This window comes from Eupeodes corollae, chromosome 1 (genome assembly GCF_945859685.1).
Source record: "Eupeodes corollae chromosome 1, idEupCoro1.1, whole genome shotgun sequence".
NCBI lineage: Eukaryota > Metazoa > Arthropoda > Insecta > Diptera > Syrphidae > Eupeodes > Eupeodes corollae.
Window position 1 is genome coordinate 41365999 of NC_079147.1, and position 23789 is coordinate 41389787.

A 23789-nucleotide genomic window follows, 5' to 3' on the forward strand; every position below is an offset into this window, starting at 1 on the left:
ATAGTTATCTGTCTTTGATGTCCAATTCTCTACACTAGGTATATTTATTTTAAAAGGTCTGGGGTGGAATCGGCTAAGGTGATTGTTGACAGTCAAAATAATTGAATTTGATCTGTGCAAGGTGATAGTTACATTGGTACCTAAAAAGCTGTCACTAGAAAAATGTGACTAGTCATTTTCCTACAAAAATATGCCGTTTCCAAATAGAGCTACCAGGCGCTTACAAAAAACCAATGAAACATTTTTTCAGTTACCCTTTTTAGGTACAAAAACACATTCTTATGACTGACAAAACATACGTAATTCGAAAATCATTTTAAAATTTCACCATAGCAATAGTGAATTCTGAAATTGTTCAATCGAATTTAATTGAATTGAATCAGCTTACAGACGGGAAGCTCAGTGATAGTCAATTTGTATCATTTTGTAATGATTTTTGTTGTTTTCTATATTTGAATCGATTTGAAATGTTAGCAGCATAGTATGACCTCGTCGTTTTTTCGTGAGATCACTGCATTCCTCCAATCCTTCTGACGGCCTACTTGAATACAATTATTTTGCTTTGTTTGACAATTTTAACATTTTCTCTCCAATTTTGAACAAAAATACTCGAACATTTTGAATTTCAGGTTAATTTTTTCATTTAACCATTCTTGACTTCAACCTAGTAATACAAAAATAACGTGGAGCAACAATCCGCAGAGAACTAGGGCCTAGTGAATTACAACTCACAACCATTTCTATGTGCGAGTCATGTCAATTTATATGCCGAATTCGAATTTAAGAAACACTTTTCATGACAAGAATTACTCTTGGAGAATTTGTCAATTCCTCGCAAGAGGCAGTACCTGTGTCCTGCCTCTTGTCATGAAAGAGTGCTTTCCCAAATTAGGTGGTCGGAATCGGCATATAAACTGTAGGTCCCCTCCATTCCTGACAAGATTACTCGCACACAGGAATGGTTGAGAGTTGTAAGTCACTAGGCCCTAGTTCTGAACGGACTGTTTCGCCACCCAATTTATTTTTTAGTCAAATTTTACCGCTCTGTAAGGTTTGTGAAAATCACAATTCCAACTGATTTCTTTTAATTTACATTCAAAATCACTAGGATGAGGCCACAAATTTTGGAAAGATTTACTACATCACGTAAAAATAAATAGCAAATCAATAAAGAGCGTTGTAACTTCCCTATTTTCAATAAATAACTATTAAAAAATCGTATAAAAAGGTGCTTCAGTTGGATGAGGCCACTGTAAATATTTCCGTTCAGGAGCTTACAAATGCGATCTTTTAAATACCTTTGTAGAGAATATCCAAAAGAGTGTAGCATACATTTGTCTTTATTTAATTTAAAACTCACTCGGTTATCCATTCTGCGGTTTCAATAGCAAACGTTAATATAACACATATTAATTATTTTGTTCATACATTATACGCAATATTTTTAACGTTCAAGAATGGATGTATGGTTACATTTTTATGCAAGATGGAGCTTCATGCCACACAGTCCGGTCCATTAAAACTTATTTGAGGAAAGAAAACATCCCTCTGTTGGAATGGCCGGGAAACAGCCCATTGAACCCATTGAAACCGTGTGGGAGCTGATGAAGAGGGAAACAGCTAAAAATGCGGTCATTTAATGAAAGAGTAATTCACTTGTCGAATCACCACCCACAAATGCAGAAAACAATCAAATCATGCATTGTCAGTATGCCGCGAAAAATTGAGTCTCTTATTAAAGGAACAATACTCAAAAACCTGATTAAAATAGATGGAAATTACAATACGCCAGGGACTGTAGTATTTCTTTTTATAATAAAGTTTGAACGTTAACATCATGTTAGAAATACCTCACTATTTAAACGACCACCACTCGAGTAGAGTTGTTGCAAGCATCGGTTTTTTTGAGGTAATTTTCGACCACTTTTTCACGCATATTGGCCAAAACTTCACGCATGTTGACTTTTAAATGCTCAAGAGTTTATCTGCATAAAAACCCATACATGAGGCCAGGAAATAGCTCTTGGAACAAAGCCATCTTCGCTCGAGTTGTGTGTGGCATGTGGCACTGTCTTGTTGAAACCACAAATTTTCCAATTCATATTCTTCAATAACAGGCGATGAAAAGTTATTATATGACCATAACCCTCCGAATTGACTGTGACAGTCTTTCCATCGTCATTTTAGAAGAAGTAAGGTCCGACAATTTTGTTTATTAACAGAAGAAGAATGGTCATCTCGCTTCTGTGAGCTGGACTTTATATGGATATTGGGACAATGCAAAATACGCCCTAATGTGCCGTAAGACAATCCTAATTCCTGAGAACGACGAGGAATTCACACATTGGGGTGTACGGCAACACTTTCACTTACATCCGAAACGATGAAGCACAGGCCTTACAAAACTGTAACCAATTCAGTCTCTTCAAATTTTTTTCACAATTTTGCCAACCAACTCTTAAAGCGCGATCACCTTTTTTGTTCTAGGTTTAAATAATTTAAATGCGTTGTGCAATAATTAAGCGATCCATTTTTGTAAATGTCAACTTATATTTGACACATTTCGATTTCCATCCCTACACTTTTGAAAACGCAAAATGTAAGACCCGTTACATTTATATTAATGATGTTATTAAAATCAATCAAAAGTACTGCTTGAACTATGTTTTCAATTAAAAATTACATCTCTATATCCAAACAGCTTACTTTCAATCAAATTATTAATTTCAATATCAAAAGCCCTTCTTGACCTATCTTAAAAGTATAATCAACAATTTCACCTCGCTAAAACAACATCATTTTTAACACCACAGTATACATACTCTGGTCACCACTGCAATATTATAATATTCCATCCTCTTCATCATCATTTTTATTCCCAATTCTCTTTCATTTCGATATTCTATACAAAAAAAGCACATGCTCAGCTCATAGTTCATATATTATACTCGTTCACATCTTGTACAAAGAACCCACCAGCAACAGCAGCAGAAGCAGCAGCATGGAGTCAGGCAACAAGTGCTATAGAGGCAACAAAACGACCACCTTAATAGCTCTGCCAATTTTCCTCTTTTTTGCCTTTAACTGCCTTTCAAAACTCCCATCCGTCCACCCCATCGCCATTCCCATTCACAATCCCTCCTACACTCTTCTGTGCAAATCTGGTTGGTAAGTCGCCCCTGGTGAGGAGGAAAATCTGTAAGCTTTCAGCACAACACAGCACAGGCACAAGGCATAGCATCAACGACATCGACAACGAAACAACAAGCTACTAAAGGCATCTCGCCTCGGCTATAAAAGGATACGCGCCACTGATAACGACACCATTCCGGCGATGGTCTTCCATGGTTGAATTGCTTTCTCGCAGCAGTTGTCGTCCTTACAAATCGGCTTTTTACATCGTTCTCCTCGCATAGTGTTTTAGTCGTGTCGCACTTAAAAGATTTTTCAGTCAATAAGTTTTAAAAAGATTGGAACGTTTTTGAATCAACTAGTTTTTATTTTTACTACCAGTACCACAAAAACACAAAACAAAAAAAGGATAAAAAGTCCTGAGCTCGAAGAGGAGAGATTTTGTGCACCACTATTCAGTTAATAGAAACTTGAGTGTTTTATTTTACAATATTTTGTGCACTTTGTGTTAAGTGAAGATATCCTGAATAAAATACAAAATAAAAAGGATTTTATTTTTATCCTTTTTACTACTCTATTTGTGTCTTCTTAATACCTCCTCGTGTTATAAATACTATTCATTGTCCTGCGGTTTGAATAGAAACAAGCTACGACGGACGTCAGACATCAGCCATAAGCTATCAGAGTGTCGTCGACTAATCTAATTACATTTCCGGTGAGTTATTTCGGTTTCGTGTGAGATCTTATAGATCCGGTGTGAATTTCCATCTGCGCGAATATTCGTTTCTAAAAAAGGATCAAAAGTGCCAGGACTAGTGTCAGTGCCAGTGCCAGTGTAAGTGTCAACAACGAACGTAAAAGGCAAACATCATGAAGGCTGTGCTATTTCTATCGCTATCAATTTTAATCCTTGGTGTTAAGGTGAGTTATTGGGGTGATTACAAGAATCGTGGTTGGTCATCAATATGACTAACAATGACCCGGGTTTCTTATTCTTGTTCATATTATAATAAAGCAACATCAAGGTATCCTTTTTTATTCTTCTTTTTCCTTCCCCATTGGGTGGGTTATAAGGGCTGTGCTGCTTGTGATAAAGTAGATGTGGCCTGATCCTATATCCTAGGTAATTTTTTTCAATTACCAACATTCGTGACACTGTTGCTGAATGCGGTGTTTATCTTAAGTATTATAAGTGCGTGGTGGATGCAAAGTTGTGGCATATATAATATTCTATTCATGATGTGGGATTAGGAGTGCATGATATATATTTATCATTATTCACAAACAACAACAACAGCAAAATAAATGAGTTAAATTGTTTAAGGAGATTTGTACCTATTTTTGTATAGGTTCAGACATCGTACATAGCTTAAAGTCCTTACTCCTTATCAGTGGCGGCTGGTGAGTTTTCAAACTGGTGGTGCACTTTTCCTGTTATCAAAGTTTGAAGATTAGAAATGAAAACAAGAAACAATTTAAAAAAATACATTGATTTTTTATTATTTTTTATACATTAAATCAATGCGACGACATTTTTCAGAAGCGAAATGTTCAATCACCTTTTTAATGAAATCGGGTATTGTTTGTATAATTTTTTTTCAATGCTAAGCACAGAAAGTGCATTTAGTCCATTCTGAGACATGGTGTTTAGCAAAATTTTTTGTATTCTTTTCAGTGTCAAAAAACATCGCTGGCTCTCTACTGACATCATTGGTATAGTGCACAGGATTCGCAGTAGTTTTATTGACTCTGAAAATGATTCAGAGAGGTCATTATTATGTAACAATTGTAAAATTGCAACTGCACTATTTGCAGTGATGAAATCGTCACGATTGTATATTGCACAGCGTTCGTTTTTCAATTTGTTTTTGTTCAAAGCAGCGTAAGTGCTAAATGTGATCGTGAATCTTTATCGGGAAAAGTAGAACGGTATGTTTTAGAGTTCTCGCAGTGAAATAATATGGCCGCAATCCGTTCGAGAATTAAAGTTCCATCTCGTTTGCGGAGCAGCTAGAATCTTCTTTTTTTTACACTTTTTTCTATTATTAAGTTGAGTTGGTGGGCGTAATAATGAACAAATGAAGCATTTGGATAGATGGTTTTTACTTTAGCTTGTACTCCACCAACATTCCCGCTCATTACAGAGGCGCCATCGTAACATTGTGCTATTAACTATTGCGGAGTTATTTGAAGTGACTGTAAATCTGTTATAATAACAGAACTAAGCCCTTTAGCTGTATGCGAATGTGGCGTAAGATATTTCCAAAAGCGTTCATGACTATTTCCATTTTGCTCGTATCGTAAAATCATAACCATCTGCATTGAGTCAGCGTTACCACTTCTTAAAAAAAAGTGGACGTAGATTATAGTAAAAAGTGAAGTAAATTGAGAAAAATGGAAGTAGGTTTCAAAAATTAACTTTGTTATATTATTCTTCATATTTTTAATTTACATTATATACATTGAATAAAAAAAGAGGCTGGGATGCGACCCACTTTGATAACTTCCTATCCCGTCTGTCGATTTGTCTTGCTTAAAAGTTTGTATTTTTTGTAAAAAAAACTGTCAATTCGATTTTTTTTTCAAAATTTTATGGAATGTTGACAACAATATTTCTTATAAGATAAAATTAGTTTGTAGCCAATATTTCAAATTTTTGAATAGATATTTGAGTCGAAAATCAATTTTTACCAACTTTTGTTAATTTTTTTAGTTTTTAATTTTTTGTACAAAAACTGTCAATTCGTTTTTTTTCAAAATTTTACTGAATGTTAACAACAATATTTTTTGAAAATAAAAGTATTTTAAAACCAATATCTACAATTTTTGAAAAGATATTTGAGTCGAAAATCAATTTTTACCAACTTTTGTACATTTCCTTTTTAGGTTTTTATTTTTTGTAAAAAAACTGTTAATTAGATTTTTTCAACATTTTTTAGAATATTTAAAACAAAATTTCAAATCTTTGATTCCAATTTCTGTCCAAATTGATTCTCCACTAAAAATAATGCAATGAAAATAAAAGAATGCATTAAGACGTTCATATCCACACAACTATTTCTTTTTAGTATGCATTTCACTTTTAAAACTTCGAGTGAATTCTTTATTTTTCGATTTGCATTCTTGTTTTAAATTTATTTTATTATTTTAAGTTTTGTTATTTTCTTTAATATAATCAATATTCATTTTGACTCTATCTTACATCAAACACAACCAAAATAAAAAAGAAAAACAATTATGTACAGACAATATAATAATAGCACAGAACCTAATACAGCTGCTACTATGAACTACTTGTCATCTAGTCATCCTTGCTAGATTCAAACATACAATTTCAAACATCGAACGGGTGCTCTGTATAAGTCATCAATAATTTTCTATTAGCTCGTGCGGCGCACGAGAGCAGACTCATTAATCGGTATATTTCAATGAAATATCTTTTGTTTCACGCTTCAGGCCTATAATCATCTATCTGATACAAGTTATACAAGCAATCCTCGTGCACTCGCCGAAGCGCACGAGAATTTTTTCTTCGCAGGGAAAATAAAACTAATTTTCATTTTAATTGTTGCGGCATAATTGGAAATTTGGGTTTTTTATGTTTTTGTATGTTTAAAAGTTAAAAAATAAATATTAACATGGTAATATAAAAATATAGCATCTTTTGAATTGGGTGTTCAGCGCACTAGCGCACTTAAGGTACAGCCGCCGTTGCTCCTTATGCGTTTCCTTTGTTTTTATTCTGCCTTTTGATTACAATTAAGAATTACGAGTAAAAGTAAGTGGAACCGGATGCTGAGCAAGTGTGCAATTTACTAATTGTTTCTTGTTTCTATTTCGAGAGTCCTTTGAGTTTTTTTTTCTTTGCTCTATACCTATCGTTAATTAAGCTCATTATCCTTAAGTGAATTCCCAAAGTTTATTGCATTCAAAAGAAGATTGAAGTGAACATTAATTGACCGGTAGTTTTGAAAGAGGTTATGATTAGGCATTGAAAGAGAAGGTTTTTTCTGACTTATGTTGCACCTAGGCATTAAAGTTCTATTAGGTCATTAAGGAAAAATATGTAGAGCTTTCTAAAAATCTAATTCTTTGAAAGACTTGTTTGTCGTGGACTAAAATAATAATGTAAGAAAGATTTTCAAAGAAAAAATAATTTCATACAAAAATTAAATTACTTAATAATAATAATAAATTAGGCTGAAAAATAATTTGTGAATGTTTTTGGTACTTCAAAAAGTTTTATGTCACTTTTTGGAAACTTTTCTAAATTATTTAAATTCCTAACTTTAGAAGCAATTTTAATCGGTCTGATTTGTTAAACTGACATTTTGAGCAAGGATATTGACTTAGAATAAATTTGATGGCAAATTCTGCAAATTTCTTGCAAATGGGACATATCGCTTATAAAATGATAAATGCCTCCATTTTGATTTAAGATACACAGGCAGCGAATAGAGTTAATACCACTTCGATTATAATGTTTATATCAGAGGCACAAAGAAATCTTCTAAAATAATTGTTTTCACCTAGATTCAAATTTAAAGTTTTAAACATAGCATTGCATTGCAAAAGACAAACAGAGCCTTTTGCAATGCATTCTTACAAAATATTTTGACATTCTGCTACATTTATTGTACTTAAATTGAAAAACTATACTTCAAAGTAAGTTCTTACCAATTTTTAAAAGGAGTAGAACCGCATCGTAGAGAAGCAAGGAGTATTCTTTTGTGTAAGTTGTTGTCAGTTCTATTTATAAATTTGATCAAATAGTCAGCATTAGCCTTCGGATTTTGGATACAAATTAGAGGTTAACCGGAATCTGGCATAGTTCGGAGTATTCGAGGGTAATTTGAAAATTTGTTTAAAGAAAATTGCTAGGATTTTTTCAATATTATCTATCCATTAATAATAAAACCTAAACATTAAAATTCATTGACAAATTCGATGCTGATGCCTGTAATGTATATGTCTTCGAGTTTCTGTCAGACCGAGTTTTGTGCCGAAATCACCATAATTTTAGATTTTGCAGAATTCATTTTTAAATCCCATAAATCGGAAACCACCTCAAGCTTATATATTTGAAGTGTCACATTTTTTACAAATACATCACCAAAGTCGCTTTGGTACATGATTTTCGATATCGTTTCTAAACAAGGCGAACATTAACGGACTTAAAACACTTCGCTGTGGGATACCAGTTTTTGACAAAAATAAAAAAATGTCAAATTTGTTTCCATAAAATACCACTGCAGAAATATAGTAACAGACCCTTTTAAACTTAATTGACACCTTGATTAGTAAGAGTTTATATAATTAAGACCTTACAGTGGCATGTTATCAGTGTGGGTGGTATCTCAGCAAATGTTTTTCTAATATCGCAAGAAGTAAGTACCTACAAGTTAAAAACAAATCATATTTTTTTGTTTATAATTAAAATTCTAAGGAAAATTTATTTTACTAGAAGTTGTTTTTCGATGTTTGATATTTTTGAATCCAATACATCTATTACTTACGAGTATGGATACAAAGTTGCATTCTTTCTTAAACCTTACAATTAAAGGGAAGATGGAAAGTATCACTTCAGTTGTCTAAATTAAATTCAGCCAATACTTTTAAAAACGTATTCATTAACTGTGAATATCACTTTTTCTTATGAGGACGTTTTCGAAGAGAATCATAAGGATTTTTGTTTCAGGTAATGAAGTGGAGTATGTCTTTAAATTACTGTGGACTTGCCCTCGATTTAAATTTGTTTGTATTAAAAACTAAACAATTGTTTTGAATTCGAATCCATTCCATAATTTTCCAACAAATCATGAAATAATTTAATATGACGCCATAAAAAGTTTAAGAAACCTTGTTTTCTAGCTGAGTAAAAACACATCTTTGTTCCTAAATATTAACTAAAAATCGCTTTCTCTATTTCTGTGAATACCGTTTCAGCATTAAAATTTAAGGTATGTTGGACATATAAACACTAAAAACTTATGATAATTTTATGAAGTATGTACTTGTAATTTTTAAATTAAATATTGAAGTCAAATATATCAAATATTATCAAAGAACCTGCTATAATTTAGTTTTTTTTGGAATTTAAAAAGGTAGGATCCCAAAAATCTAAAGACAAATTTGGCGAAAGAGGTCATACGAGTCATAAGGCTTATAGAGTTTAGTTGTATGAGCAAAGATTTCGTCTACAGATTTATTGGTAGTTTAGAGATATTCAGCAAAAAAGCTGCTTGTCTATCAAAAATAACTAAAACCTTTGTAATAAACTTAAATATATTAAAAATGTAAAATTTGGAAAAAAAAATTTAAGATTTTTTCTGAGAGAAAGAGCAAATATTCAGATTTTTAAACAGAAACCTTGAATAAGAGATTGACGCATTTGTAGCGAGTAAGGTTGTCATAAAGTGTTTTTTAACTTCCCATAGGTAATAATTGTAATGGGTCCGATTTGTCAAATTGAAAATTTTGACATTTCTCGACGTTTCAAGGTCCCTAGAGTCAAAATAAAAGATTTTTAGAAAGATGTCTGTGCGTGCGTGTGTACGTATGTTTGTACGTCCGTACGTTCGCGACGTTTTTTTCGTCTTCCATAGCTCAAGAACCAGAAGAGATATCGATTTCAAATAAATTTTGTTATACAGATAATAAGGCAGAAAGATGCAGATTACCATAGTAGTTTGAAAAAAAGGTCAACATTTTGGTTAACCCAAATTATCTTACGAACCAAAAACGCTAGAGACTTGAATTAAATTGTATATAATATATTGAAAAGTGATATTAAAGAAATATATTTTTTTTTCAAAACTTTGAAATATTGGCTTAAAACTTATTTTATTTTATAAGAAATATTATTTTCAACATTCGATCAAATTTTGAAAAAAATCGAATAGACAGGTTTTCTACAAAAAATTAAAAACCGAAAAAAAATTAACAAAAGTTGGTAAAAATGATTTTCGACTCAAATATATTTTTTAAAATTTGACATAATAGCTTCTTACTAATTTTTACTTATAGGAAATATTGTTTTTAACATTAGGACAAATTTTGAGAAAAATCGAACTGACAGTTTTTTTTACAAAAAATAAAAACCTAAAAAAAATGTATAAAAGTTTGTAAAAATTGATTTTCGACTCAAATGTCTTTTCAAATTTTGAAATATTGGCTTTAAACTAATTTTATCTTTCAAAAAATATTGTTGTTAACATTCAGTTAAATTTTGAAAGAGATCGAATTGAATGTTTTTGTACAAAAAATTAAAAACCTAAACAAAATTTAACAAAAGTTGGTAAAAATTGATTTTCGACTCAAATAGCTTTTTAAAAATTAAAATTATTGGCTTTAAACTTATTTTATTTCACAGCAAATATTGTTTTCGATATTCAGAAATTTTCATATAAAAATCCAACAATCCGTTTTTTCATAAAAAATAAAATTTACAAAAAATAGTACGCAAATTTGGTAAAAATTGATACGAGTACATATAGACAAACTTTTAAGCAAGACAAATCGACAGACGGGATGTAAAGTTATCAGTGTGGGTCGCATCCCAAGTGAAACATTTCTCTTTTAATTACATTAGACTCTCCGACGAATTAAGTATTTTTTTTACTCCAAAGCCAAACAAAATTGAAAAAATTGTCCTGAATTCTAATCTCGTCTATAATTCTTTCATTAAATCAGTTTTGTGAAATAATATAATATGCTTTGTTAAAAATGTTTTTAAAATAGCGTGTGTTCAGCCTAAGTCAAAACACATCGAAAAATCTGTATCTTCTGGATTAGTTTTGAAATGAATTATTACTTCATATTTATTATTTATATGAAGTTTTGATTAAACTTGAATCTAGTGCTTTCATAATTTTAAAAATTGTGTTTCGGTGTCTATTTTGAATCCAAACTTTTATTTAAGTTATAAGGCAGCTAATACTCATTACACTGTTTCTGAATAAAATTTCAAAAACTTGATTAAAGATAGATTCTTTATAAAACGGAAAAAATACTTTTAAATCGTTTTGCCTTTTTCTGTAACTAGTTTAAAATTGAATATTAAAGATTGATTAGTAGTACGCGTATTTATTTTATTTTTAGTTGTATTGTCCTGCCAGAGGTCTTGGGTTCAATCCCTGCCTGTGTCATCTAAACTTTTTTGCACGGGTACTTTCTCTTGCGAGTAATTGACAAATCCTCCAAGAGTAATTCTGGTCACGAAAAGTGTTTTCTCAAATTAGCCGTTCGTATTCGGCTTAAAACTGTAGGTCTCTTCAATGCCTGACAACAGTACTTACACACAGGCTGTAAGTCACTAGGCCCTAGTTCTTAACAGACTGTTATGCCACCTAATTTATTTTATTTTTATTAAAGATTGATTTATAGATTCAAGAAATCACCTCAAGTTCAATGAATACAAACTTTTTAATTCATTTTTTAATTTGTTCAAATTTAAAAAGTTGATATTACTAAAGTTTAATGTGATCTGAATATAAAATCTACAATGAGATGGCCGTAGTAAAATATAAACGTTTTCTGAATGAATCCAATTTCTAAAAACTATTTTTTGTATAAGTTTTCTGAGAGCTATTAAGGTGGCTGGCCTTTGGGGATTACTAATTTTTTATGGTAGAATTTGTGACAAGTCTTAGTACCTACTATTTTTTTCATAATTGTATGATATGTTTAAGTTTTCCCATGTTTATCGTGCAAAGAATTTTACTTTAATTCAATTTGTATGATATAATATTTCTTATTCTAGATGTGTGAAAATATAAAACAAATATATGAAAATATATGAATAAACTATTATTCTTCATTTATTTCGCGATTTTAATTGAAGAATTGAATACGAGTAAAGTCGCAGGTTTAAATTTATCAACAAAACAAAGACAACTTTTGTTCAAAGAATCTATTCCAATAACTAAGAAATCTATTTTATAAATTCAATTGAATCGAATAGTTTTCCACATGCTACGTTTCTAGCCATAAGATTCCTTTAAAACTGTATCAGATGTTATCAAGTTCTCATAGTTTTCATATAGTTGAAGGCTGGTTATCGAATAATTACAAAAGCTTTAATTACTCGATAAACCCCTTAGCCATTACTATTTTTCAGAAAAGTTTGAGTTTTAAAAGTTATTTCAAACAAAAATTGACAAATTTACTAGCTTCTTTTTTTTGAAGCCATCTTCTCTAGCGGGCTAGCTTATTTCTATTTTCACATTTATTTATTTTAATTCAAAGATATACAAAACAATTAAGTTATTAAGTGGCCATTTCCATATTTTTGGATATCAATTTGCACATTTGAAGTTCATACTTGACTTTTGTTATTACAGTACAATCCTGGATCTAAACATTCGATTTTCTTTAAAAATTTAAAACAAGTTTTTGTTTATCTGTTGCTTTCTTTTTTACTTAACTTAATTTAATTTTACAAAAATCACTTAAGAAGATTTTAAAACCTGCTATCGTAGTAGATTGAGAATAATGTGAATCTCAGCGTTTCAGGTTGGTATTTTGAGAAATTAACGAAACATACAAATTATCATAAAATATTTTACACTGATATTCACATTTTAAAAATAAAAAAAAAAAAAAACTTTTAAATATCAAAATAACTTCCTTTTCCTTGCGAAGCTGGCTTTTTACATTTACATGGCGCCATTGAATATCGAATTGATAAAAATGTGAAATTTCAATATTTAAATGCTATGGTTACTTTAATTAAGGACATAATGTAATTTAATTCTTCACTGGATTTATTACATACAAATGTAATATCAATGTTTATAATGTTAAAGTTCCAATCAATTCAAATTATTTCAAGCAGATATATCTTATAATTTAATAAAGACTGCACTTTGCCTTAAACTTAATGTGATCAAGATACAAGAATTTATAAATTAATTCTCCCTTTATACCAAAAAGTTCATTCCTACCTTCTCCTATTCATACAAATTTACCACAACATGAAAATGCACTTATAACGAATATTTGTAATCAATTAAAGACATTCAACAATTTAATTGCATGTGGTTTGAAAAACATTTTGAAGTTTTTAATAATGAATTTGAAAATATAGGTATACAGATTTTGAGTGAACTTGGTTAGTGATTAATTGGTACCCAAATATTTAATTAACAAATTAGTGCTTTAGCACCTGTTATTGATTGTATTTATATTTGTATGGTTCTGGTTTGGAGGGCAAATAAAAATGGGAAACTTATTAAGGTAATTGTTTAATTATCTTAAAACGAATTTAAATAAGTTTGACTTTTTCAAAAGTTGTTCTAAAATGGTAGGATTCAGAGGGTTTTTCAATAGTTAAGAGTTGCCTTTGACAGCTCGTGGTGGCCACATTCTTTCTTTGACTTTCTGTCACCATAATTTCCTTAAAGTTCTAGCGTCTAGTAACACGTTCAAATAATAAAACTTTATTATCAAAATGGGTGTTATCTAGAAGCAACGATGCAATGTGGGCATGTGAATAAGCAAAATTGGGACGACGTCAATTCACGCGAGACTCACGGGGTGCCAATTCATCGAAATAAATTTAATATTAGGGTTGGTATTATGCTATGGTTATATTGCACCAAAGCGATGACATGAGTTGAGCATAAAGATCGTGTGATTTGACTTCTTCAGACTTTTTCTTTTAGAAAATGTAGCTTGGTAATGCAGTACATTCATAGCTCATAGCTCATAACGCAAACCTAAAAACCGCATCAAACAGTGGCACAATCATTCTTGTATATTTGGAGCTTTAAATTTGATGTTTCGATGAAAGTCCTGACAATCAGAGAAGAAACGACGTTGTTGAGTTCTTTTGTTATTTAAACCTTTATACGAGTAGAATCATTTAACTGGTGGACGTTATTTTTGAGGAAGCACAAAAAACAATACTTTTTTAAAGGATTAAGATGTCCTTATTTTGAATCTCGCATTTTTCTATCACATCAGGTTTTTAAAATGTGAACAAATATATTTTTTCTAGATACAAATTAAATCATTTTAGCATCTTACTTTATTTTTGAAAGTTATTATTGGTTATGATGAATCTTTATTTGACTCTGTATGAAGTTTTGAGCATACCCTAAATTTAATACTTTTTTTAATTTAAAAAAAAAAATAGTTTTGGAGTAAATTTTTAGTGCTGATTTCGAATCAAAGCCTTAATTTCAAGTATTTACCCAAGTTTTAAAAATACCTGTTTTTCAACATTATTTTTTTATAAAAAAAACTTGATATAAGATAACTGTAAAGACAACAGATTCGTTACAAGAACAGAACTTACTTTTAAACCGTTTAGTTTCTTTCCGTTTACAACACTTTTATTTTTAATGACTTAGCGATTTCTTATAATTTTTTAGGACATGTGAAATCTTACAACTTATGTAGATTTTTCGAATATTATGTTAAATATTATACAAATTTAAACTAAATATTGAAGAAATTATTTAAAGATTTCGAAAATAATCACGCCATTAATTTGTTGAAAAATGATGGCCTCAAATAGCCAACTTTAATAAAGAGAAATATCTCAAAAATCTGACTCTTTACATTAATTTTGAAGTCGTATTCAAATTTAGGCCATTGAAACCCATTGGAAAAACGCAATTTTGTTGCCAACTAGTGTTATTTACGCAAAATGCGTTTATTATTGACTTTATGTCAAAGATCGAATCGAAAAACCTGAGTTTTCGTTTATACTACGGGCTAAAGAAGTAATATGCTTAATTGTTCTTAATTGATGCTGCGCTTTTCGTGTTTGATGACAAGCTAATGGTGTTTCCGTTTGTAAACAGTTACTGCGAAATTGCCTGTTTTCTTATATATAGTGAGTTTTAATAATGTCAAAATAGTTCTGTAAAATAAAGCTAATTTAAAAGGACCAAATTTCAAAAAAATTCCTGATTACAATTTGCAGACCCACCGTAATGCTAGATGTAACCCAAACTGTTGAAAGTGCAATAAAACTAATTGGCATTATTGCATTTTGCAGAACTAAAATATATCCAATTTTTGAAAGATAACCTTACTCCACTTCATTCACGTAATATGTCAATATATTGCAAAACCATATTTAGTAAAGGCGTAGCGTTGTCCTGTTTATTGTCAAAAGATCATAGTTTTTGAAGTGATAGCTTCCTTAGTGACAAACTTTTTATTAATTGATGATTTAGATTCTCCTGTCAACTATTTGAAAATGTTCATAGAAAGTTGTTGTAGTAGTGGGTTGGATTTGTCAATATTCGTACGTTCGCACTTTTGGGATACCTTTTTATCGTCTTCCATACTTCATTCAAATGTTTCAATTAAATTGTTTCTAACGCTTAATGATGACATACGGAATTGGTATTGACCTAAATAAAAATTGTTTAACAGTTTCTTATGAATTAAAATAACTAAACAAAATTCCAATATTTCTCGAACAAAATCGACAAAAAGAAACTCTTCATAATACTTTGGTAGAAAATATATATAAAAGTGAAGTGAAATTCTTAAATGAAAATTTGGTTTGGAGAATTTATAGGCTTACACATTTTAAATTCCAAAACATTTAGCCTAAGATTGCATTTTGTTCTTGTGACATGAAAATAAACTAAGTTTTGTTTGTTTATTCCCTTAATTGGCTCCCTACGAAAGAAGGAATAACTGTTAGCAAAACATCTTAAATTAAGGAAATGACACTCTCTAATCCTACTCACTGTCAATTTTAACTCAGATGTCTGACGTCGCGTCGTTGTTTTGTTAGGAATAACAATAAGCAGATACATATTATGATGTTTGTTATAGTTACATTTTGCGAAAAAAGATTGAAAGTAAGTCTTGTCTTTATGTCAAAGTCTAAAATATGTCTTACAAAAACAACAAGCCAAAATAAAAAAAGATTATTTTTTGTAACAATTTATCTTTCAGATTGTTTCCTTTACCGAAATTCTATAATCAAATCAATTTCGATCAATATAAAAAAGAAGAAAATAAAAGTTGATTCGATTTAAAATTATTCATTTTGTCAAACATAACCATAATAATAAAATAAAAAAGAAAATTATTTTTAAATTTGAAATAAATCTTGCTCTTGTGGCTCAAAGTTAAAACGTGACTTGACTTTGATTTGAAAATGAAGGGATAAAATGTACTTAATTGAATGATATATTTAAAGAAAATTTATACTATAAAGTCAGAAGCAAGTTTAAAAAAATATGTCAACAAAATTATGTTTGTGTTGTGGGAAAAATAAAGCTAACAAAAATAAATTAAAGTTTTAACTAAAAAATAGACTTTTTGGTTGAATTTATATTTCAATAATATCAAACCGCCCGTGAAGATGCAAATATAATGCCACAATTAATATAAAGTTTTTTTTTGTATTAAGTGACACGTTTAATATTTCAATTCTGCCAGTAAAATCTTTCACTAAGGGTTAAGAAAGGTTTTCCATGTGTTCTTAAATTTCAATCTGCAGGCTTCCAATCAGAGGTTTCAGTTTGGTGTTAAAAAAAAATAAATTCCATATTGAGTTTTTGTAATGGGTCCGATTTGTTGAATTGAAAATTTTGACATTTTTTGACGTTTCAAGGTCCCTAGATTCGAAATAAAAGATTTTTAGAAAGATATATGTGCGTGCGTGTGTTCGTACGTTTGTACGTCCGTACGTTAACGACGTCCATAGCTCGAGATCCAAAAGAGATATCGACTTCAAATAAATTTAAATAACAGTTGACAATTTTGGTTAACGATAAATATCTCACGAACTAATAACTCTAGAGACTTGAATTAAATCATATATATACGTGATACGAAACCAGTATATTTTTGAAAAAAAAACAATAAACGGTTTTCTTATAAATCGGAAAAACTGAAACAAAATTCTTCACCTCGAAAATTTTACGAATAAAACTTGGTTTTATCTCCAAAACAATTTTGTCGAACGACATATAACAGTTTCGATATCAGGTAAAATTTTGAGAAAATTCGAATTGACAGTTTTTTTTACAAAAAATAAGACCTGAAAAAAACTTACATTACTCATAATTGGTAAAATAAAACCTGAAAAAAAAACTTACATTACTCAAAATTGGTAAAAATTGAATTTCGACTCAAATATCTTTCAAAAATTTGAGACTATGGCTTTAAACTTATCTGATCTTATAAGAAATATTGTTTTCAGCATTCGGTAAAATTTTGATAAAGATCCAATTGGTAGTCTTTTTAGAAAAAATAAAAAACCTAAAAAAAAAAATGAATAAAAGTTAGTAAAAATTGCTTTTCGACTCAAATAATTTTTTAAAATTTTAAGTCATTGAATTTAAACAATTTTTTCTTAAATGTCGTTGTCAAAATTCAGTGACATTTTGAGAAAAATGGAATTGACAATTTTTTTTATTACCAAATAAAGAAACTAAAATGAAAAAAAGTTGGGATTGGAAGTTTTCAATGTGGTTCGCATCCAAGTCTCTTTTTGGAGAGAATCAATTCTGTTTGACTTATTCCAAACGTGTAGGTCATTCATTCATTAATAATAAACAAAATTATCGGTTGAAGGAAAATATTCTTTTTATAAAATATTCCATGACCAATCATTTGCAGCTGTAAAGTATATATCCCTGATAACGTTACTGTTTTCATCTTTAAGTTTTTGAAACAATTATGAAGCCATATCTTTTATTTGTTAAAAATAAAAATTCTTAGTCAATATGACTAGTTACTTCATTGAAGTCTCTAAAATTGTTTCATTCACACTATAATTTGTCCTAAGTTTACTCAAGCCTGAAAAAAGAAAGTATCATTCTCTAAATGGTCTTATCGGTACATAAATCCAAACTAAAGATACAAGGTTGAAGCAATTAATATGTTAACCCAGAAGACTATTTCGAGCTTGAAAATCTGGGCATAAATTCCATCGCATTTAAAAAAATATAAATCTTGTGAAAGGATTCTGAACTTTCTCAATTGTATCAAAAACGTTTGTTGGAAAGCCTATATATAAGGCTTTTTAATTGGAGCGGGTAGATTTTGGTGCTCCACGACGGCCATTTTGTTTTGGTGACATTTGTCAAAGCTTTTGTCTATTATTCAGTTGTTTATTCCGAATCATCATGACAAATTACACGATTGAACATCACTTTCAAGTAATAAAACTTTATTATTAAAATGAGTGTTCGGTAACGCAAACGTTATGCACATTGCGCCTATTTTACGGTACGGTTTACGGTTTACATTTGGCGGCTAAATTTGAGACGACTGGTTCAGTAAACAATCCGACAACAGCCTAAAGTTGAAGGAATGCTGAGAACACCTCCGCGGTCCGTGAAAGTGAACAGCAGAACCCGAGGCAGTCGCTTCCTCGTCGTGTATAAGAACTCGGCCTTTCGAAGACTTACATCGAAATTTGCATCGGGACTTGGACCTACACCCATACAAGATCCAACTGAACCGGAGCTCAAAGTTCATGAACATAGACATCATCGTTTGTTCGACAATTTTGGTCGAAAAATCGTCTTTAGTGACGAGGCACATTTTTGGATGAATGGCTGTGTTAACAAGCAAAATTGCCGACCTCACCCTCAAAAATTGTACGTTTGGTGTGGATTTGGGCAGGCTGCCGGCGTGCGGTGGTTATTGGTCCGTAATTTTTTAAAAACGACATTAGTGAGACGGTCATCGTTAACAGCGAGCGCTACATAACGATGATAACTAATTTCTTATTGAACAAATTGAACCATATGGACCTAGACGACATGTTGTTCCAGTAGGACGGTGCTGCGCTACGTGCCACACACCAAACGCCACGATATCGGCACACAACATCTACTCGCCCTTATTGAAAAAAAAACCTATAAAATCAGCATACTCAAGACATGCTTTGGCGCAAAAGTCCGTTAATAACTAGGGCCTAGTGTTTTACCACTCTCAACCCTGCCTGTGTGCGAGTAATGTTCTCAGGGATGAAGGGGACCTGACAGTCCTAAGCACTTACCATCATTAGCACTAAAATACATTAGAAAATCTTTGTGTGTTGTACCAATATCAACTTTATGGGTAATATCTGATAGTAAAGCAGCATATTGTGAAGTTGTGTAAATTATTTAAAAAAAAATTAAGAAAAAACTCAAGAGTCCATTGAAGTTGCAATGCCAATGGATTTTCTTTTAGAGTAAATAAAACTCCAGAATTATTTCGGGTAACTCGTCAGATTAAGTTCAATATTTGAGACATAATTTCTATGCAAGAATTTGCCATGAATTCTTTACGAAATTAACGAAACCACGGAGGTTTTGAGAAATTCCTTTTTTTCCTATAAGTTATAAATAAGTTAAAAGCTGCATTAAAGATACCCGTCAAAATTAGTAATGCCATAGTTTTAGCTTGTTAGAGGTCAAAATATGGCCAAATAGTTTGTCATTTAAAATGAAACATCTTATTGACAAACCCTTTACAAACATTTATACCATATGTACCTTAGCTTGACATGTAACATATAAATATTCAAATAACTTAACGTTTTCAATACTATATGAGGTATTAACATAAATCAAGTGTATATAATTTAGCATACACATAATTTCTAACACTTAATTTTTGTTTTTGATATCTACATAAATCGAGTGCATCCTTTTATACGTATTCATATAAAATGTGCTTCAAAGAACATAAATTGAAAATTTATAAGCTCTAACCAGAAAAAAATCTTATCCTGTTGCGTAGCTTCCTCCAAAGCTTATTGGTTATTGTGGTTCAAGCAAGTCGAATGGAAAATATAAACTTATTTGAGAGACAAGGTTTTTGAAGTTAATACAATTATTGAAGAAGATAATATAAGATTATATTATCCAATCTGGTTTTATCTGATATAAACTCTAATAAACCTTAACATACTAATACATAGATTTCTTATTAACTCGATTTGGAGTCATATTGCTGGAAGGATATTTTGGCTTTAAAATAGGATAATTGCAAAGGTCTCCTATTTTAATGTTCGTACTTAAATTGATTTAACGATTCTTTAGACCTCTCCGTAATTATGTGGGCAGAGAAAATGAAGGTAGAAATTTTAAATGAAAACAAGAAACAAAACTGCCCACGAAGATGATTTCATATTTCAAATTTATAAAGTTCTAAAAATGGTTACGCTATTAATAAACATAAGTTACAAAAAAAAAAAAAAATATATTAAAGTAGGTAAAAGAAGATACAAGATTCAACCCTCACGACACTTTCATCGTTAACAAAATTTTCGAAAGAAAAAGCAAAGTAAATTATTGAATCTTGTTTGTATAGCACTTGAAACCATCAAATCCGTATTCAAGTTGAATCTAAGTTACTGTTTATGATATTAAATTCCGACACTAAGTGTTTAGGTTTTTATCAATTTGATTTTTATCAACATTTTTCAGAATTTTAAAAACAATATTTTATATAACATAACAATAAATTTGAAGCCTTAATCTCAAGTTTTTAAAAGATATTTAAGTCGAAATTCAGTTTTTACCAACTTTGAGTAATGTTTATTTTTTAGGTTTTTATTTTTATAAAAAAACTGATTTTTTTTAAAATTTTGTCAATTGTCAAAAACATTATTCTTCGTTGCACAAAGTTGTTTTGGAGATGAAATCATATTTAAGTCAAATTTGTGTTTCAGTTTTTTTGATTTATAAAAAAACCATTAGTTGAATTTTTTTCCCAAAATAAACTTGTTTGGTATCACGTTAAAATATATAATACAAAATGTATTCAAGTCTCTAGCACAACTGGTTCATGAGATATTTAGGGTTAACCAAAATGTTCACCTTTTTTTTAAACTGCTATGGTAAAATAACCACCTGCGCAATTTTCTTGAGAGCCCTTTCTGCATCTTTCTTTTATCTGAAAAAAAAAACTTATTTGAAGTTGATATCTCTTCTGGTTCTTGAGCTATGGACGACGATAAAACGTCGCGAACGTACGAACGTACGTACACACGCACGCAAAAACATCTTTCTAAAAAATTTTAATTTTAACTATAGGAACCTTGAAACGTCAAGAAATGTCAAAATGTTCAATTTGACAAATCGGACCTATTACAATAACTTCTTATGGGAAGTTAAAAACACTTTTTTCAACATTCTGTAATTTTTTGTATAAAAATCCAACAGTCAGTTTTTCTATAAAAATTAATATCTACAAAAATACCACACAAAATTGGTAAAAAATTTTATCAGTTTTTCGATATAACTGTTTATGACTCATGTCGATATTATTATTGACTTCAAATTTTTAAACTCACTAAAAATATTGTTACTACTATTTTCATAATGTCTAAGACGGGATAGGAAATTATCCCAGACTCTTTTTTAGAATTAATTCCAAGGCGGATACAAGTGGGAGTGGGAGCTGGTCGTAGCGGTCATGACTGCTAAAACTTTGGTGCTAAAATTGCTACTTTTAACTGAGCAATATAGACCAAGAACATAATGTGAATCAAAAATCCATCCTTATTCCAATCACTCTGCACTAATTCATCATCTTTTCACAAATAAACCATCCAGGGGGGAATATATAACGCTTAAGGGCACAGTTAAGTTGTATTAGTAAAGATTGTATTTAAAGATTTGTAAGTAATTTAAAGATATTCACAAAAAAGCGATTTTTACTGACAAAATCTGGTTTTCTATTAAAAACAAAATTTTTTTAAGATCTTACTTATTTAAGAAATCTACTTTTTAAAGTAAATTTGCTTTGGATGCTCAAGAACTGAGATTTGAAGATGAATTTCAAGAAGGCAAAAGTAAAACTTTCCTAAAACTAATGGCTAAAACGCTAAATGAAAAAAAAATGAACGTTTGTTTCAAATCTATTAATTTAAATAAAAGCTTTGAATTTTTCGAGAACTGAAGTGAAAACAACAAGTACTATACTTTACCTTGATTTGTTATTATTAAATTTTTAGAAAAACTATGTACTTTAATGCACCTATGTCCCTAAATTAAAGAACCAAACATTATTCTCTCTAAAATTTGTAAGTTTTGTTGACTCTTTTAAGATCAAAATATTTTCAAAAGGTTAACGTAAAACAGTAATTAGTTAGAATTTTTCTTCTAGCATCAGCTCCAGTATACGAATAAGTAGACTGATAACGATACTAATAATAGAATCCTGAAAATCGAGTTCGAAAAAAAACTTATAAATTAACCAGAAAATTCTTCATATTAGTTTCTGTTAAATTTCTCATGCCAACAAAAGCAGAAAATATTATTTTTTGGAATTGCTAACATTTCTGCGTGAAATGCACCAAAAATCCTCTAAACTATTGCATTTTAGAAAAATGTTTCAATTTTGGTATGCTTTCATATGTTGCTAGACAACAGTGTTCTAAAATAATCTAATAATTAAAGTTTTCACTTTAGCCTCTTAAATGTGTAAATATAAGATTAATATATACATTGTGTTATTTAATATTGTTTCAGCCTCCTTTAAAGAACATTTTTAAGCTGTGGTCAAAAAGTTATCTTTATGTTTAATGCGTGACCCCTCTCCCTGTCTAAAAGTCTGGATCCGCACTTGAGTCTCCAATTCAGCCTTTCCAACAAGATTCACGGACCAACAACTAGCCAACGTTTGTCCAGCTCCATCATGAACCACCCTTCAACCTTACCTACAATATATATGCGTTGTTTTTTAAGGTTTCTTAGGTTTTAAATTCGTACAAAAAACAATTCGAGGTTAAACTTAAATTGGAATTAGGTTATTTTATAATAAAAGTAACTAAAAAGAATACAATATTTTTTTTTAATATGGACAATATTTAGATTACCACATTGTAATTTTTTGTACAGTACAAAACAACAATATGCATCCTAAGTTCATTGAAGAAATAATGTTTATTTAAAGCCTTTTACATCGAAAATGGATCCAAGAATTCTGAATAAAAATAACTTTTCTATTCTAATTGATTCTAATCTTTGAACTTAATTCTAAAAGTCAATTTCCGACTGATATACATTCAAATTTAAGAATTCCAAGAATTCCCACTTCTGATAACCACAAAGTGTTCGGTGTTCCTTTTTGCTATTTTTGCCCGAGGATATTATGTAAAGTTCCAATATAGTCATTTTAATGTATGTTGATACAAGCTTTCATACTATATTTATTTGCCATAAAAGGGTATACTAAGTAACACACAGTATTTGCATATGACTTATTTTTATACCAAATTGATAGGCGCAGCAAAGGTTGGAATAGGTTATAGGTAAAATGATGGCTTTTCCAAATCGATTTGAACGTGAATTACTTACGTTTTGGCTGTGTGTTGTGTTTTGTGCAGGACGTGAACATAAATATGTAAGTATAATAAGAGTTGCCTTTCCCAGAACTACTCTGAAATACAAAAATAAATTCTACAACACACGAACCAGTTGAACGTTTTTGCTGTATCTTTTTAGTATATGAAAATAAAGTGTCACGATGTTTGTCCGCGATGCACTCCTAAACTACTTAACCGATTTTCATCAAATTTGTACACCATTTGCAGTTTAATCCAACTTATGATTTAGACTGAAGTATAAATTAAATTTATACAATAGTGAATATATAATACAACCAAATACGCAATGCATTCAGCTGCCAGACAATTTCTGCACTGTTCTTCAGGAAAAAAAAAGAATTGATTC

The 23789-nt window shown here is 30.3% G+C and overlaps 1 protein-coding gene across 1 annotated transcript in view; it reads left to right on the forward strand.

Annotated features, from left to right (window-relative positions):
* Positions 1 to 3319: 3319 nt before the first annotated feature.
* Positions 3320 to 23789, forward strand: part of LOC129942845 (corticotropin-releasing factor-binding protein) — a 100555-nt gene continuing 80085 nt past the window's right edge. The window contains exon 1 of the mRNA XM_056051939.1: positions 3320 to 4053. Coding sequence (XP_055907914.1) covers positions 4003 to 4053 — 51 coding nt within the window. The 5' untranslated portion in view covers positions 3320 to 4002. The remainder of the gene's footprint in view (positions 4054 to 23789) is intronic.